At 56.9% G+C, this 15204-nt stretch overlaps 2 protein-coding genes across 5 annotated transcripts; both read left to right on the plus strand.

The window, feature by feature from the left end:
- Nucleotides 1–913: 913 nt before the first annotated feature.
- On the plus strand, nt 914–2798 carry S1pr4 (sphingosine-1-phosphate receptor 4). The gene has a single exon (XM_008837013.3). It carries the CDS (start codon nt 929–931, stop codon nt 2084–2086), a length of 1158 nt encoding a protein of 385 aa, XP_008835235.1. The 5' UTR covers nt 914–928; the 3' UTR covers nt 2087–2798.
- Nucleotides 2799–4382: 1584 nt separating this feature from the next.
- On the plus strand, nt 4383–13295 carry Ncln (nicalin). Of its 4 annotated transcripts, none has more exons than XM_008837014.2 (14): nt 4383–4757; nt 5988–6178; nt 6322–6466; nt 6734–6828; nt 7295–7375; nt 7961–8064; nt 8953–9041; nt 9118–9436; nt 10993–11080; nt 11152–11190; nt 11278–11441; nt 11888–11941; nt 12022–12100; nt 12188–13295. In XM_008837014.2, the coding sequence occupies exons 1-14, from the start codon at nt 4574–4576 to the stop codon at nt 12245–12247; spliced, it is 1692 nt and encodes a 563-aa protein (XP_008835236.1). In that variant the 5' UTR covers nt 4383–4573; the 3' UTR covers nt 12248–13295. The 4 variants fall into 4 exon arrangements, with proteins under 4 accessions (XP_008835236.1, XP_029421217.1, XP_029421216.1 ...); XM_029565357.1 differs by having other exon boundaries at nt 4438–4757; nt 11281–11441; nt 11849–11941; XM_029565356.1 differs by having other exon boundaries at nt 4440–4757; nt 11849–11941.
- Nucleotides 13296–15204: the final 1909 nt, after the last annotated feature.

Genomic DNA, 15204 nt, shown 5'->3' on the forward strand with positions numbered 1-15204 from the left:
AGGCTGGCCTCAAACTCACAGAGCTCCACCTGCTTCTGCCTCCTGAGTGCTGGGATTAAAGGCGTGCACCACCACGCCTGGCATAATAATTTTTTAATATTTTTTTTTTAACAAAACTTAAAAAAAATTTTATTTATTATTTTCATTTTATGTGTATGCCTGCATGTAGGTAAGTGCACCCGTGTTGTGCAATGCCCGCAGAGGTCAGAAGCGGCTGTCGGATTCCCAGACTGGAGTTATGGACAGTTGTTAGCTGCCATGTGGGTGCTGGGATTCCAACCCTAGTCTTCTGCAAGAACAGCCAGTGTTCGTAACCGCTGAGCCACCTCTGCAGCCCCCTTTTTAATCTTTTTAAAAAATATTTTTTATTGAGCTTTTGTACATTTCATACAGTTCTTAATCAAATTCAGACCCCCCACCCCCCACAGACCTCATTGGCATGATAAATTTAAAAAGATCATTAAGTACCTTGTCATGTATGGGTGGCACTCATTAGGTATGGGTGGCATTTATTAAGTACTGGCCGTATACAGGTGACATTTATGAAGCACCTGCTATGTACTGGTGGCAAACACTATATTAAACACCTGTTGTGTACAGGCACAAGGTGGTGGGTAGGGTGGCTTTTCGGGAGGAATGGGCGGGTGTCTGATGGAGGGACCTGTAGACCTTTTACTTTTGAGGACAACACTGACAACCTGGGCAGGGGTGGAGGGGGTGCCAGGAGGGTAGTGTCCCCAGCACCACCCCCTCCAGTCCACCCAGAGCCAGGGTGGCCGTTGCCGTCCCGCCCTGGCCTCACCCCCACCCACCCTTGGGGGTACCCTGTGCATAACAGGAAATTTCAAACAGGAAACCCAGGCCAGGCAGGGCTGTGACTCCACCCTGCGGTGGAGGAGCCGCTCAGTCTGTCCCCAGGGGGAGCACCATGAACGGCTCAGGGTTCCCACTGGCCACCCCGGAGTCCTGTCAGCAGCTGGCGGCCAGTGGACACAGCCTGCTCATCATCCTCCACTATAACCACAGTGGCCGTCTGGTGGGCCGTGGGAACCCAGAGGATGGTGGCGTCGGACTGGGGACCTTGCGAGGCCTGTCGGTGGCGGCCAGCTGCCTGGTGGCCTTGGAGAACATTCTGGTCCTGGCTGCCATCGTGACCCACATGCGATCGCGGCGCTGGGTGTATTACTGCCTGGTGAACATCACTCTGAGTGACCTGCTCACCGGCCTGGCTTACCTGGCCAACGTCCTGCTGTCTGGGCCTCGCACCTTCCGACTGTCCCCCGCACACTGGTTCCTGCGGGAGGGCCTGCTCTTTGCGGCGCTAGCCGCGTCCACCTTCAGCCAGCTCTTCACGGCCGGCGAACGCTTCGTCACCATGGTGCGGGTTGCCGAGCGCGGGGCCACCAAGACCAGCCGCGTCCACGGCTTCATCGGGCTGTGCTGGCTGCTAGCCGCCACCCTGGGGCTGCTCCCGCTGCTGGGCTGGAACTGCGTGTGCGTGTTCCCGCAGTGCTCCAGCCTGCTGCCCCTCTACTCCAAAGGCTACGTCCTCTTCTGCGTGGTGGTCTTCGCCCTCATCCTGGTGGCCATCCTGGGCCTCTACGGAGCCATCTTCCGAGTGGTCAGGGCCAACGGGCAGAAGTCACCAAGGCCACCAGCCCGACGCAAGGCCCGCAGACTCCTCAACACAGTGCTCATGATCCTTGTGGCCTTTGTGGTGTGCTGGGGACCCCTGTTTGGCCTCCTGCTGGCCGATGTCTTCGGTTCAAATGTCTGGGCCCAGGAATACCTTCGAGGGATGGACTGGATCCTGGCCCTGGCTGTACTCAACTCGGCCATCAATCCCCTCATTTATTCTTTCCGAAGCCGGGAGGTGCGGCATGCCGTGCTGGCTTTCCTGTGTTCTGTCTGCCTCAGGTTAGGCCTTCGAGGTCCCGGGGACTGCCTAACCCACATCACTGAGGTCGGCTCCACTGCGTCCACCGACAGCTCACTCAGGCCTAGAGACAGTTTTCGGGTATCCCGGTCTCTCAGCTTCAAGATGCGAGAACCGTTGTCCAGTATCTCCAGCGTCCGGAGTGTCTAGCGGTTGCTATGGGGATGGACCATCTGACTGCCCAGTGTGTGCACTGAGCAAATCCTCCTGAGAGAGGGAGATAGCGATGTGGATGCAAACTCCTTGCCTGGTGGTGGTGGTGGCGAATATCCCAGTTGGCTCTGGGGTCCTCTGGTGGAGCCTCCCCCACACTGAGCACCTCAAATTTGGTCTGGTGGGTCTGTGAGGCCCTAGCCCCTCTCTGGTAAACAGGCTGGCTGTGGGGGTCAAGGCCCTGGCCACGTTGCAGTTCAGGGACAGGACAGGATATTGTGGCTTTGCTCTTGTTCTCATGCCTGTGTGGTGCTGGGCTGGGAGCTGCCTGAAGCGCGGGAAGACACCCTACTCCTTGCTTGGCCCAACTGGGTACACTGCCTTGGAGATGTACTGGGTGTCGGAGGGGTGTCTGCCTCATTTCTCTGCGGGCAGAGATCTCAGTGTGTTGTAAGAGTGACAGGCAGGGTGGGGGAGGAGCAGATGTCACCTGTCACCTCTCCTTTACTGATTCCCTATCCACACAGGCCCCCCTCTCCCCCACACCCCGGACCCACGGCCAGTTCAAGCTCTGTGTCTTTTTGGGTCTGGATCTTGGGGCCTGTAAGGAGGAAGTGGTCCGACCCACCCATCCTGGGTCTGGTGCGACCGTCACTGGTCCCCGTGGCCTCCGCTGCCTTGTCCTTCCAATTTTGAACCCTGACAACATTTGTCGGCAGGGGCTCGTGGATCCCACTCCCACCCCACCCCCATCCCATATCACAGAAACGGGTCTTGGGTGGCTACATAAAATTCATTAAAATGAATGAAACCTATAAATTCAGTTTCTTGGTGTATTATAACCTCTGATGGGTTGTGGCCCTGGTGCTTAGCAGGGGCCTGGTACACAGGTGGTGCCTACTCATTGCAGGCTAATCACTCTGGGGGTCATGGAATAGCAGCCGAGTCTTAGAAACCTTTTTCTCACCTCCAGTAAATTCCAAAGTCAACAGAAAATGTTTCAGTCCTGAGTTTTAAAACCTTGGTGCATTCTTGTAAAACCAACACTTATGAAGTCTACTGTATACCTCAGTCTAAGTCAGCTCAAGTCAGTTATCTTATTGAATTCCTATCTGTCCCTGGTGGTGGGTGGGTGCCTGTGTTTGATCATTTAATCCTCGAATTTTTATTGTCCTATGTGACAGCAAGGTGCACGGCAGCTCAGAGATGCAAAGTGATGTGTCCCAGGGCACACAGTGGGCGAGAGGAGGAGCTGGGATTTGAACATGTCATTTTAGTCATCACAAATGACAACTTCTCAGACAGGGGGCATAAAGGAGACCCCCAAATCCTCCACAGCTATACTGGACCCTGGGAAGGCCACTGGCTGGCTGGAGGCCAGGGCCTTTAAATGCTGGTGAGAGTTACAAATGTAACTTCAAATCACTCCTTAAATAGCCCTGACCCCAGAAAGACTGCAGTTAGGATAGTCAAATCAACAGCAACACCTGGACACTCCAAAATTAAATTTGAATTTGCAATCAGCAAACAAAAAAATTGAGATTAAATATGCCCAAATATGAATAAGGGTAATAAGAATCTCCCCACTGTCACAGTAGTCCCCTACTGCCACCCCAAACCCCTTACTGTCACTAAATTCCCACCAACTCCAGGCTCCAGGGTCCAACATCCCTTTGGCTACAGCCTGTCTTGCATTTTATTTATTTGTACGATTTTTTTCACTCATTCAAGATTGGGGATCCAGACACATTCAAGACAAAAATATGAGCCAAAATTAAATTTCACAACTGCTCTCCTCCCGAATTTTATTCTCTTTTCCCCACCTTCATTAACTACAGAAGAACTGTAGTTCCCTTAATGTTTTGTGCGTGCCAGACAGGACTACAATTCCCACAAGAACGGCTGCGTCAGACGGACGCTTCCTCGCTCTGTCCTTCTGTACTTCCAGGTCGCAAGGTCACGTCCTGCCGCTTTGATTTTTACTCTTCTCAACAACGATACCAAAGACAGGGTTTAAGCGAGTTTTACTGAAAACTAGGTTTTAAAAGTTAATCTTTGAAATTATTGGTGTTTTGCAACTTGGAGCGACAGAGTGTCCGCCATAGTTTCGTTCGGACACTGAGGCAGAGAGTGGAACTTCAACTCCCAGAGATCTTCGCGTGTAGTGACGTCTACAGCTCCCTAGAAGTGTAGCCGTACCTTCCTAATGGGAGAGCCGCCGTGGGCCTACAATTCCCAGCGTTCCTCGCGCGTGAAGGGAGGGCCTTAAAGGAGGCAGAGCTCAGGGCTGACTACATTTCCCGGCAGGTTGCGCGGCGCGGAGGGCCGTCCTCGGCGCTGCCCGAAAGCCCCAGGGGCGGCGCTGGCTGTCCACTGTGTTACCCGAAGGACCCCGGCGGCAGCCCATGCCGAACTGAGTCCTCTGAGTCGCGGCCGCTTCCCGTCGCCGTCCGCCGTCGCCCGCGCGGCCCGCCGCCCGCCGCGATGCTGGAGGAAGCGGGCGAGGTATTGGAGAACGTGCTGAAGGCGTCGTGCCTGCCGCTTGGCTTCATCGTCTTCCTGCCCGCTGTCCTGCTGCTTGTGGCGCCGCCACTGCCCGCAGCCGACGCCGCGCACGAGTTCACGGTGTACCGCATGCAGCAATACGACCTGCAGGGCCAGCCGTACGGTGCGGACCCCCGCCCCTGCCCTACTGCCGCCCCGATCCCCCCCGGACCCCCGCTGTCACCGCGATCCCTCCACTGCCATACCAGTCTCCCCACAGTCATAGCGAACTCCAACTGTCTCCCCCCCGGACCCCCGCTGTCACCGCGATCCCTCCACTGCCATACCAGTCTCCCCACAGTCATAGCGAACTCCAACTGTCGCCCGATCCTCCCATTTCCATAGCAGTCCCCGTACCGGCATCGCTATCTACAACTGTCGCCCCGAACCCCCACTGCCATAGCAGTTCCTACCGTCTCCGCGATACTCCGACTATCTTACGGAGGCCCTCGCTTCCACCCGGATCCTCCGACTGTCACCCCATACCAACCACAGCCACAATAGCCCCGCCACACACTGTCAAATCGATCCCTCTACTAGCTCCCCAATCCCTCCACTGTCCCTCTTAGTTCCCCCACTGTTATAGCAGTCCTGTACTAGCATCCCCTTGGAATCCCCCCACTGTCTCCTGATCCCCTTACTGTCACCCCGATTCTCTGTCAACCCCCTTCCCCTTTCCCAGACCTCTTGCTGGCCGTACCTGGCATTCCAGAGCCTTCTTGTCTTTGGTTTGTCTAACTGTCTGGGCCTAGATGGACCCTGAACATCCAGACCAGACCTCCCTGACTCCTTGTGTATGGTGGGGGCCCTTGGGCTGGCCCCTTTCTGAACACAGGGGTCAGTTGCACCCCAGGCCTTTTGCACCCAGAAGTTATGGCATTTTTTAAAAAGCCATGTTAGTGGCTACCAATCTCTTGAACTCGAGGGTTTTTCCAGAACAGTCTGTGGTCTAGAGTGCAGTTGTAGGTTCTAAGCCCAGTTCACACACCCACAGCCCACACCAGCCCCTTGGGCAAGCTCTGTGGGAGCCCCAGGTCCCAGTGGACCGCATACCTGAATCACAGGAGACCTCCAGATGTGCTTGTCCTGGCTGTCAATAAAGTTTTATTGACACACAGTCACACTGACACTGAAGACCTGAGCAAAACAGGCCTGGTGACCCCTATCCTTGCAGTCACTCACAGCTCCCTCCCTGGCCATGTGTGTCCAGGGCCTGCCCACTGTCACCCTTCCTCGAGTCAAGCATTTACAAAGCACCTGCTGTATGCAGCACCCACTGTGTCTGAGGGGACCAGAGTGGCCGAGATGATGGGGGATAGAGGGAGTAGATGGTGACCCCCATGTCTTTCCCCAGGCACCCGCAATGCAGTGCTCAACACAGAGGCGCGGACCATGGATGCAGATGTGCTCAGCCGCCGTTGTGTGCTCATGAGGCTGGTGGACTTCTCCTATGAGCAGTACCAGAAAGCATTGCGACAGTCCGCAGGCGCTGTGGTCATCATCCTGCCCAGGGCTATGGCTGCTGTGCCACAGGACGTGGTCCGGGTGAGTTGGCTGTGTGACCCTGGCCAGTTGCTTGCCCTTTTTGAGCCATTTCCTCGATGTGGCCCCCACCACCACCTGTCCCTCCCCTGACTGCCTCTGCCCTGATCACCTACCCCTCCCACGACCACCTGCCCCTCCCACAGCAATTCATGGAGATTGAGCCTGAGATGCTGGCCATGGAGACCGTGGTCCCCGTGTACTTCGCGGTGGAGGACGAGGCTCTACTGTCCATTTATGAGCAGACCCAGGCTGCCTCCGCCTCCCAGGGCTCTGCCTCAGCTGCCGAAGGTGGGAACAGGGGGGACGTGGGTGGGCGCCTCCCCCCATGGCGCAGGGTCCCTGACAGCCGGGGTCCACTCCTGGGTTTGGCATCTATGTAGTGTGCAGCCCAGCTACAGGACCCATACACCCTGAACTCCGGTGCAGTGTCCGGGTGGGTGGCAGGGGGTGGCCATGGGCGTGAGTGACCCGACTGCCTTGCCCACAGTGCAGTGTCCCTGGGTGGGTGGCAGGGGGTGGCCATGGGCGTGAGTGACCCGACTGCCCTGCCCACAGTGCTGCTGCGCACCGCCACAGCCAACGGGTTCCAGATGGTCACCAGCGGAGCCCAGAGTCAGGCCTTGAGTGACTGGCTCATCACCAGCGTAGAGGTGAGTGCTTGCCACAGTCCCCACAGCCACTAGAGGGAGCCCATCCCCCAGGGGAGGCTGAGGCAGGAGGATCAGGAGTTCAGGGTCATCCTCGGCTACATAGAGAACACCAGCCTGGGCCACATAAGACCCTGTCTCAGAAAAAACAGCTTGATTCCATTTTGCCCGTCAGGATGAGCAGGTACTGGGGTCTGCTTCTCATGGAAGCTTTGGGCAAATGTGACCGCGCCATAGAATATCAGGCTGAGGATGACGGGAGGGACCAGGCTGGGGGCGGTGAACGGGCCCAGCAGGGGCTGCAGGAAGCTGTTGCAGCAAAGTGACCTGGCCATCCATCCAAGACTCACATGACAGGGCTGTGGGCCTGGGCTGGGGACATCCGTGAGCCCCTAGTCTCCATTTGGGGGTCCCAGGGGAGCACAGCCAGGCCATCTCTGCTACCCAGCTCTCACTGCTGTCTCCACAGGGCCGGCTAACCGGGCTGGGCGGCGAGGACCTCCCAACAATTGTCATTGTGGCCCACTATGATGCCTTCGGGGTGGCCCCGGTAAGCGGGCAGGGGAGGGGTGACACTGGCGTGAGGTGGGGGATGGTGGCCAGGGATCCGTCCCCAAGACACCCATCCCAGAAGGGCCCCAAGTTGCAGCCATGTCCATCCCTGTCCCCAGAGCCTCTGTGGATGCTCAGCCCAATCACCTGGCTGGCCTGGAACTAGCAGTGTAGCCCAGGCTAGACTCAAACTCACTGTGTAGACCATGCTGAACTAGAACTCATTATGTAGCTCAGGTTGGACTTTTATCTGACCAAGATCCACCTACATCTGCCTCCTGAGTGCTGGGACTAAAGGCTGTGCCACCATGCCTCCCCTCTGGTTTTGTTTTATCTTTTTGAAACAGGGATCTCCCTGTAGCTCCAGCTGACCTGGAACTCACTATGTGGACCAGCCTGGCCTCGAACTCATAGAGATCCACCTGCCTCTGCCTCCCAAGTGCTGGGATTAAAGGCGTGCACCTCCACACCTGCTCCCTCAGTGGGTTTTAATGTCACCCTCCCTGGCACCCAGATGAGCACTGTGGGCCCAGCATGGTATGGGCGGGGAATGGGCCAGGCTGACCGCCTCCTCTGCCCGCAGTGGCTGTCCGTGGGCGCCGACTCCAATGGCAGCGGCATCTCAGTGCTCCTGGAGCTGGCCCGCCTCTTCTCCAGACTCTACACATACAAGCGTACCCATGCTGCGTGAGTCTCACCTCATGGGAGGGTGGCACGTGGGGTCCTGACCTTGGAGCCGGTGGCCCCAGGACTTGCTGCTCCGCTGCCCACCATGGGTCCCAGGAAGGGGACCATCTAGAAGTGCACACAGCTGTGTCCCTTTTGTCCTGTGCAGACCTGGCTGTTTCTGGTGGTTCTCTGAGGAGTACCCTGGGCCCTGCAGGGTGCTGAGCTGAGTTCTCAGCCTCCACCCATCCCATACCCCAAGTCATGCCAGCCACACATGTCCCCAGATACCACGTGGGGTTGGCCAGGGATGTTGTCACCTCAGTGGGCTCCTGGTTTAAAAGGAAACAGTCTCCTCATGGTCACAAGATGGCTGCATGACCATGAAGATTGCTTAAGATGTGACTTAAGCAATCACATGTTAAGTTCAGATGACAGAGGGTACAGGGATGTCCCTGGGTGACAAGCAGTGTACAAGGTGGCCTGCTTGTCAACCACCCCTGCTAAGCCCTTCTTTATGTTCAGGACCAGTGGCCTGAGCCAACATAGACTGGTTTGTGACGAGGTGGCTGGTAGATATGGGCTGGGGTGACTTGGGCTTAAGAGGGCCTCCCTTCTGCCCCACTGTCCTGAGTGGCTGTGACTCCTGGGCAGATGGAGGTACAGTGTGGTCCCAAGATTTGAGGCCCAGATAGCGGAGGAGCACGTGTGTCACAGTCCTCTGTCTACAGGTGGTCATCACAGCTGGGGGGGGAGGAGCGGGTGGAGGCCAGGGGCGCCCCAGAGTGTGCCCGGGGTGCTAGAGTAGCCAGGATGGGGTGGCCCCTGACTGGGTCATGGGTCTGGGGAGATCTGCCGGGACCTGTGGCCCCAGCCTGTCCGGTTGGTGCCAACACTCGTGTCCCCCAGGTACAACCTCCTGTTTTTTGCATCTGGAGGCGGCAAATTTAACTACCAGGGCACCAAGCGCTGGCTGGAGGACAGCCTGGACCACACAGGTGGGCGGGGCCTCCGCGGGCGGGGCCTGTGGGCGGGGCCTCCGTGCGGGTCTGGACCTTGCCCCGCCCCCCACAGACTCCAGCCTGCTTCAGGACAACGTGGCCTTCGTGCTGTGTCTGGACACCGTGGGCCGCGGCAGCCACCTGCGGCTGCACGTGTCGAAGCCGCCGCGCGAGGGCACGCTGCAGCACGCCTTCCTGCGTGAGCTGGAGATGGTGGCCGCGCACCAGTTCCCCGAGGTCAGCTTCTCCATGGTGCACAAGAAGATCAACCTGGCGGATGACGTGCTGGCCTGGGAGCACGAGCGCTTCGCCATCCGCCGCCTGCCGGCCTTCACGCTGTCCCACCTGGACAGCCACCGCGCCGGGCAGCGCAGCAGCATCATGGACGTGCGGTGAGTGGGAGGCCCTTCTAGAGCCTTCCATGGGGTGAACCTTCTAGAGTTCCTTCCAAAACCTTCCATGACGTAAACCTTCCAGGACCTTCTGAGGGTTTCCTTTTAGAATCGTAAGTGGGGCATGTCTTACGTAACCTTTTTTAAACTATTATTTTTATTTTATGTATATATCTGCATTACCTACATGTGTGTAAGTGCACCCGTGCCAAGCAATGCCAGAGGATGCCAGAAGAGTGTGTCCGATCCCCTGGAACTGGAGTTACAGCCCCTTATTAGCCGCCATGTGGGTACTGGGAACCGAACCCCGGTCCTCTGCAAGAGCAGCCAGTACTCTTAACGCTGAGTCAGCTTTCCAGTGCCATATACCCTGTGGACATACCTTCTAGAACTTTCCTTGGGCCTGCCTTTTAGCATCTTACATGAGGTTTCCTTCTAGAACCTTCTGGGGGGCTCCTTCTAGAACTTTTCTTGGGCCTGCCTTTTACAGCCTTCTATGGAGTGAACCTTTTAGAACCTTCCTTGAGAATCCTATGTAACATTCTGTGAAGGCTCCTTCTGGAACCTTCCATGAGGGTCCCTTGTAGAACTGTCATCCATGGAGACAAGTTGTGGGTGTTTGCATAAGGGGGCATCTTCTAGAACTTCTGTGGTGCCCCTTCTAGAGCCTCTGGGACCAGGGGTGGCCTCTCCTAACCACTGGCCATCTCTTTGAGGGGGAGACACGCTTCCGTCCTCTCTCTTTCCTGGGGAGCGGCCATTCTAGAACCAGCCCTGAAGGGCAGCTTCTTGGGTCCAGGCTTCTTCATGGACTCTAAGAGGCAACAGCTTACTTCTCTGTTGCTGTTATAAAACCACCGTGACAGGGGGACTTCTAGAAGGAGAGTTTACTCAAGCTTACTGTCTAGGGGAGTTAGCCCATCACTTTGGGGAGGCATGGTAGAGGTGGGACTAGCACAGGGGAGGGGGTGCTCAGAGCCAGCCTAAGAACTGTCAGCCGCTCCTGCCAGGCCACAGCTGCAGGTCCCAGAACGGCACCACCCACTGCAGTCAAAACGACCTAATACTGGAGCCTGTGGAGGACACACTCATTCAAACCACCACAGGCACTTTCTAGAACTTTTTCTATAATACAACCCTACATCGTAGGAAACCCTTCTAGGACATTCCATGGGGCACTTTCTAGGACTTTCTCTCAGGTTCCCTTCCAGAATCTTGGGCGGGGGCAGCTTCTATAATAGAACCTTTCATGAAGTTTCCTTCTAGAACCTTTTGTGGAAGCACGTTCAGGGATCTTGAGGGTATAACTTCTAGGAGTGACCCTCCTCCAACTTTTAGGGATGGTCATAGCCACTAACAGTAATCTTCCTTGAGGGAACTGAGCCACCTTCTAGATTTTTTCAGGGTGAAGGACACCTTCTAGAGCTTTCCACAGTGTGAAGGCCACACTCCAAAACTTTGCTTGTGGGAGCAGAGAGTGGACGGGTGTCCCTCAGGGCCCGCAGGTCAGGAACACCTGCAGAGCTGAGTTTGTGCCCTACCCCCATGTCCCCCAGGTCCCGAGTGGACTCTAAGACGCTGACACGCAACACCCGCATCATCGCGGAGGCGCTGACCCGTGTCATCTACAACCTCACAGAGAAGGTGAGTTGTCAATGCCCAGGGTGCTGGCCCCCTTCACCCAGGCACCTCACACCCTGTCCCTCTCCCTGTAGGGGACACCGCCGGACATGCCAGTGTTCACGGAGCAGATGGTAAGGTGTGGGGTACAGGGCTGTGCAGGGGGACCTCATTCTGACCCCATGGTGACCCCATCATAACCGCACTGCAATGGCACACAGCAGGTACAACAGGAACAGCTGGACTCGGTGATGGACTGGCTGACCAACCAGCCACGGGCTGCCCAACTGCTTGACAAGGACGGCACGTTTCTGAGCACGCTGGAGCACTTCCTGAGCCGCTACCTCAAGGACGTGCGGCAGCACCACGTGAAGGCCGATAAGCGGTGAGCGGCAAAGCCCTGCCCCTGTCGTCTGGGCCAGGGAGGCACAGCCCGGGCAGAGGATGAGACCAAGGGTCAGAGTGGATCCCACAGATGGTGAGTGTCAGAGTGGACCTCAACTCCAGGCCGCAGAATGTTCCAGTCACCCTCTTTTTATTTTTTTTATTTTTTGGTCTTTTTGAGACTGTCTTCCCTGTAGCCCCAGCTGTTCTGAAACTCGATATGTAGACCAGGCTGGCCTCAAACTCAGAGACATCCACCTGCCTGTGCCTCCCAGTACTGGTGGGATCAAAGACGGGCTTACGTTTAGTTTTTGACTCAGGGTCTTGCTCTGCATCCAGGGCTGGACCTCAAACCAGCCATCCTCCTCCCTCACCTCCCCAATGTTGGGGTGGTGGATGTGTCCCCAGACAGGAGGCCAGTGCTGAGCCAGGCGTGTCTTCCCCCAGGGACCCTGAGTTCGTCTTCTACGACCAGCTGAAGCAGGTGATGAACGCGTACAGGTAAGTCTGATGGGAGCTGTGGACCATGGCCCATGGGGATGGGCCTCCTGCTGTCCCCAACCGCACAGTGCGTCCTGCAGGGTCAAGCCGGCCATCTTCGACCTGCTGCTGGCTGTGTGCATCAGTGCCTACCTGGGCATGGCATATACAGCTATCCAGGTGAGATCTGGGTCCAGGGAAGGACAGGGTGACTGCCAGGTGTCCCTGTCCCCCTCACGGTGTCCCTCACGTGCTGTCCCCGTTCAGCACTTCCACCTGCTCTACGAGATGGTGCAGAGGCTGCTGTTGAAGGTCAAGGCGCAGTGACCACCCACCATACACAGTCAGTGGTGAGGAACCGGCCACCGGAAAACCTTTGGCGGCCAGAACTGAGTCACAGTGGCTGCTGGGCTGGAGTTGGGGGCACCCCTCTGTTTCCTGGCACTTTCCTGAGGGTGAGCCCAGCAGGGACACAACAGTCACCCACCTGCGCTGGCAGCCTTGGGGCTTCTGCATCCCAGTCCTCCCTGATGACACCCAGTGGCCTCCCCCAAGGCCACCATGCCTGGCCTTGCCTCTCACAGGACCTGGTGGCCAGTAGCAGCAGCATCCCCCACTGTCATCAGCCTCCTACCCACCCCTGCCCAGGCTGGTTGCCTCCACCCATCCCCTCGGCATCACTGGACCTGCCTGGTCCCCATGCTGAACCTGAGCCACCCCAAGTTCTAGCCTCAGTCCCCCCCATCCTGTGGCTGCCCACTGTACCTGTCCCCTAGGACCAAAGGCTGGGGATGCTGGGGGACCCAGGGTGGCCCTGGATGGGGAGCCTATGCCCCTGAAGTTTCCCCTCCTCGCTGCCCTGTTCCCCCTCCCCAGCCTGTTTCCCCTCCTGTTGCCTGTGATTTGTTCTGGGGACCCCACCCCATGCCACAGCATCTGATGGAGCCAGGCTGGGGCATCCCCCTTGGTCTGCAGTGGCCGCAGCTGGCCTTCAGTGTGAGGCCCTAACACCATCAGGGTACCCTGAGGTGTGTGCCCTGGGGAGGCAGTAGGGGACCACAGCGCCCACCGGGTTGATCTCAGGGACCTACGGTGACCCGTTCGATAGCAATATGAGCCTGGGGTGTCAGGCTGGGGACCCTGGTTCCTGCTGAGGCCAGGTCCACCCTGTACACACCCAACCCACCCACAGGCCAGCACTGCCCCCTGGGACCCTGTGTCCTATGATGAGGGGACTTGTCCTGGGAGGGGATGACACGGTATCTCCCTGTGGCATCTCCACCTCCCCCGTTTCTGGAAGGTGGGACAGATGGGCCGTCCAGGGGGTGGGGGTCAAAGTTGCCGGGTTTAGAAAATAAAGCCATATTGAACGATTGCACCTGTCACCATCTTGGGGTCATGGTCCCTCTGCTCTTGGACGGGTCCCTGTCACCCTACCCTTGGTCTAGGACCCTCTCTAGGTTGTGCCTGCCACTCAAGGCCCCACCCACTTCTGATAGCAAACCCCAGTTCAGCTGCTACTTGGGGTCCTGTCACCATGGCATGTGGATAAGATGATTCAGACTAGTCAGCGGGGCCCTAAGTGCCCCTCGACCTGTGTCCCTAGCATCACAGAGTACAGTCGAGTGTTGGACACCCTCTGGCTCCTGGCCAACTCGGCTACCATTAGTGGCACAACCTGGCAGCTCTCTCTGCATGGTGATTTATTTTTACGTATTTTGTCATTCTCTCAGGTGGGGTCTTGTGTAACCCAGGCTAGCCTGGAACACACTGTGTAGCCAAGGATGACCCTAAACTCCTGATCTTCCTGCCTCTGCCTTCTGAGTGCTGGGTTGCCCTGTCAGCATCTGTCCTCCATGTGAGCCTGGCAGGGTGATGGGGATGGGAGGAGGCAAGACATCTGTGCTGACCTTTGAATCCAGAAAGGATTCAAATGCTCCAGGAGCATTAGGACTGTTTTGAATATGTGACAGGTCAGTCACTCATGCCCAGACACGTGAGGAGCCTTCTGGGCACAAAAGAAGCCACAACTCTTGACTGTTGTTCTTTCTGTGTTGATGTGCACACGTGAAGGAGTTGGTTCTCACCTCCCACCATGTAGGTCCTGGAGACAGAACTCAGTTTGGCAGGCTGGGCCACAAGCCCCCATTGAGCCCTCTTGCCACCCCTTTAATGATCATTTTATCTGGTGTTTTGACCCACCCACTTTTCACTGAACCTGGAGTCCCTGATTGAGCCAGTCTATCTGGCCAGTGAGTCCCAAGTATCCTCCTGTCTGTCTCCCTGACGCTGGGGTCATAGGTGTGTACCACTGCACCCAGGTTTTTACATGGTTCCGGGGATCTCAACTCAGCTTGTGTGGTAGATGCTTTATGCACTAAGCCATCCCCCCAGTTTTTGAGACTGCAATCCTGGGTGCCTTCAAACACTGCAGTCCTGCCCTAGCTTTCTAAGTGTTTGGGTGACAGGCGTGCACTACGGTACCTGCCTCCAAGTTTTTAGTTTGGGGGGTCACAGCTGGGGGTGACTGCCCTCTGGGGACGCTCATCAATGTCTGGGGACCTGTGTGGTTGTTAACAACTGGGGGAGCTCCAGCGTGGACTGGGTGGAGGCTAGGCACCCTGCTCAATGCCCTGTAGGGTCCCGTATGCCCCACCACAGAGGACTACTCAGACCCGAATATTGCACAGAGACTGAGAATCAGTTTCTAGAGACCCAGGAGGGAAGACACAGGGATGCAAAGTCCAAGTCCTGGGGCAGAGGACACAGGTGTGCAAAGGTCCAGGTCCTGGGGTGGAGGACACAGCTGTAGAAAAAGGTTCCAGAATGGGTTGATGAAGAAACAGGCCCCCCACCAGTGCTGCTTCCCAGGGCTGGAGCCTCTTCCCTGGTACAGCCAGGATGGGTAGGTGGGGGGTATCAGGAAAGAAATTCTAGAAACACTTTTAGAACCCCAAGGGTGCTTGAAGTTCTGGGGACCCAGGCCAGCTGGACAGGTTCCTCCCCTCTTGCAGTATGGACTTGTTTTGAGGACTAAACAGGCTAAAGGAAAAATGAGTCTTCAAAACCAGGCCTGCTGAGTGGGGAGACTGAGGCAGGGGGATGCGGGCTTCACGGTTCCACACCAAGACCCTGTCTTAAAAACTAACAGCCTGCCGGCTGTGGTGGTGCACACCTTTAATCCCAGCACTTGGGAGGCAGAGGCAGGCAGATCTCTGTGAGTTCAAGGCCAGCCTGGTCTACATAATGAGTTCCAGGACAGCTAGGGCTACAGGGAGACCCCG

This window comes from Nannospalax galili, unplaced genomic scaffold (assembly GCF_000622305.1).
Source record: "Nannospalax galili isolate Female #2095 unplaced genomic scaffold, S.galili_v1.0 scaffold77, whole genome shotgun sequence".
NCBI classification, from domain to species: Eukaryota; Metazoa; Chordata; class Mammalia; order Rodentia; family Spalacidae; genus Nannospalax; species Nannospalax galili.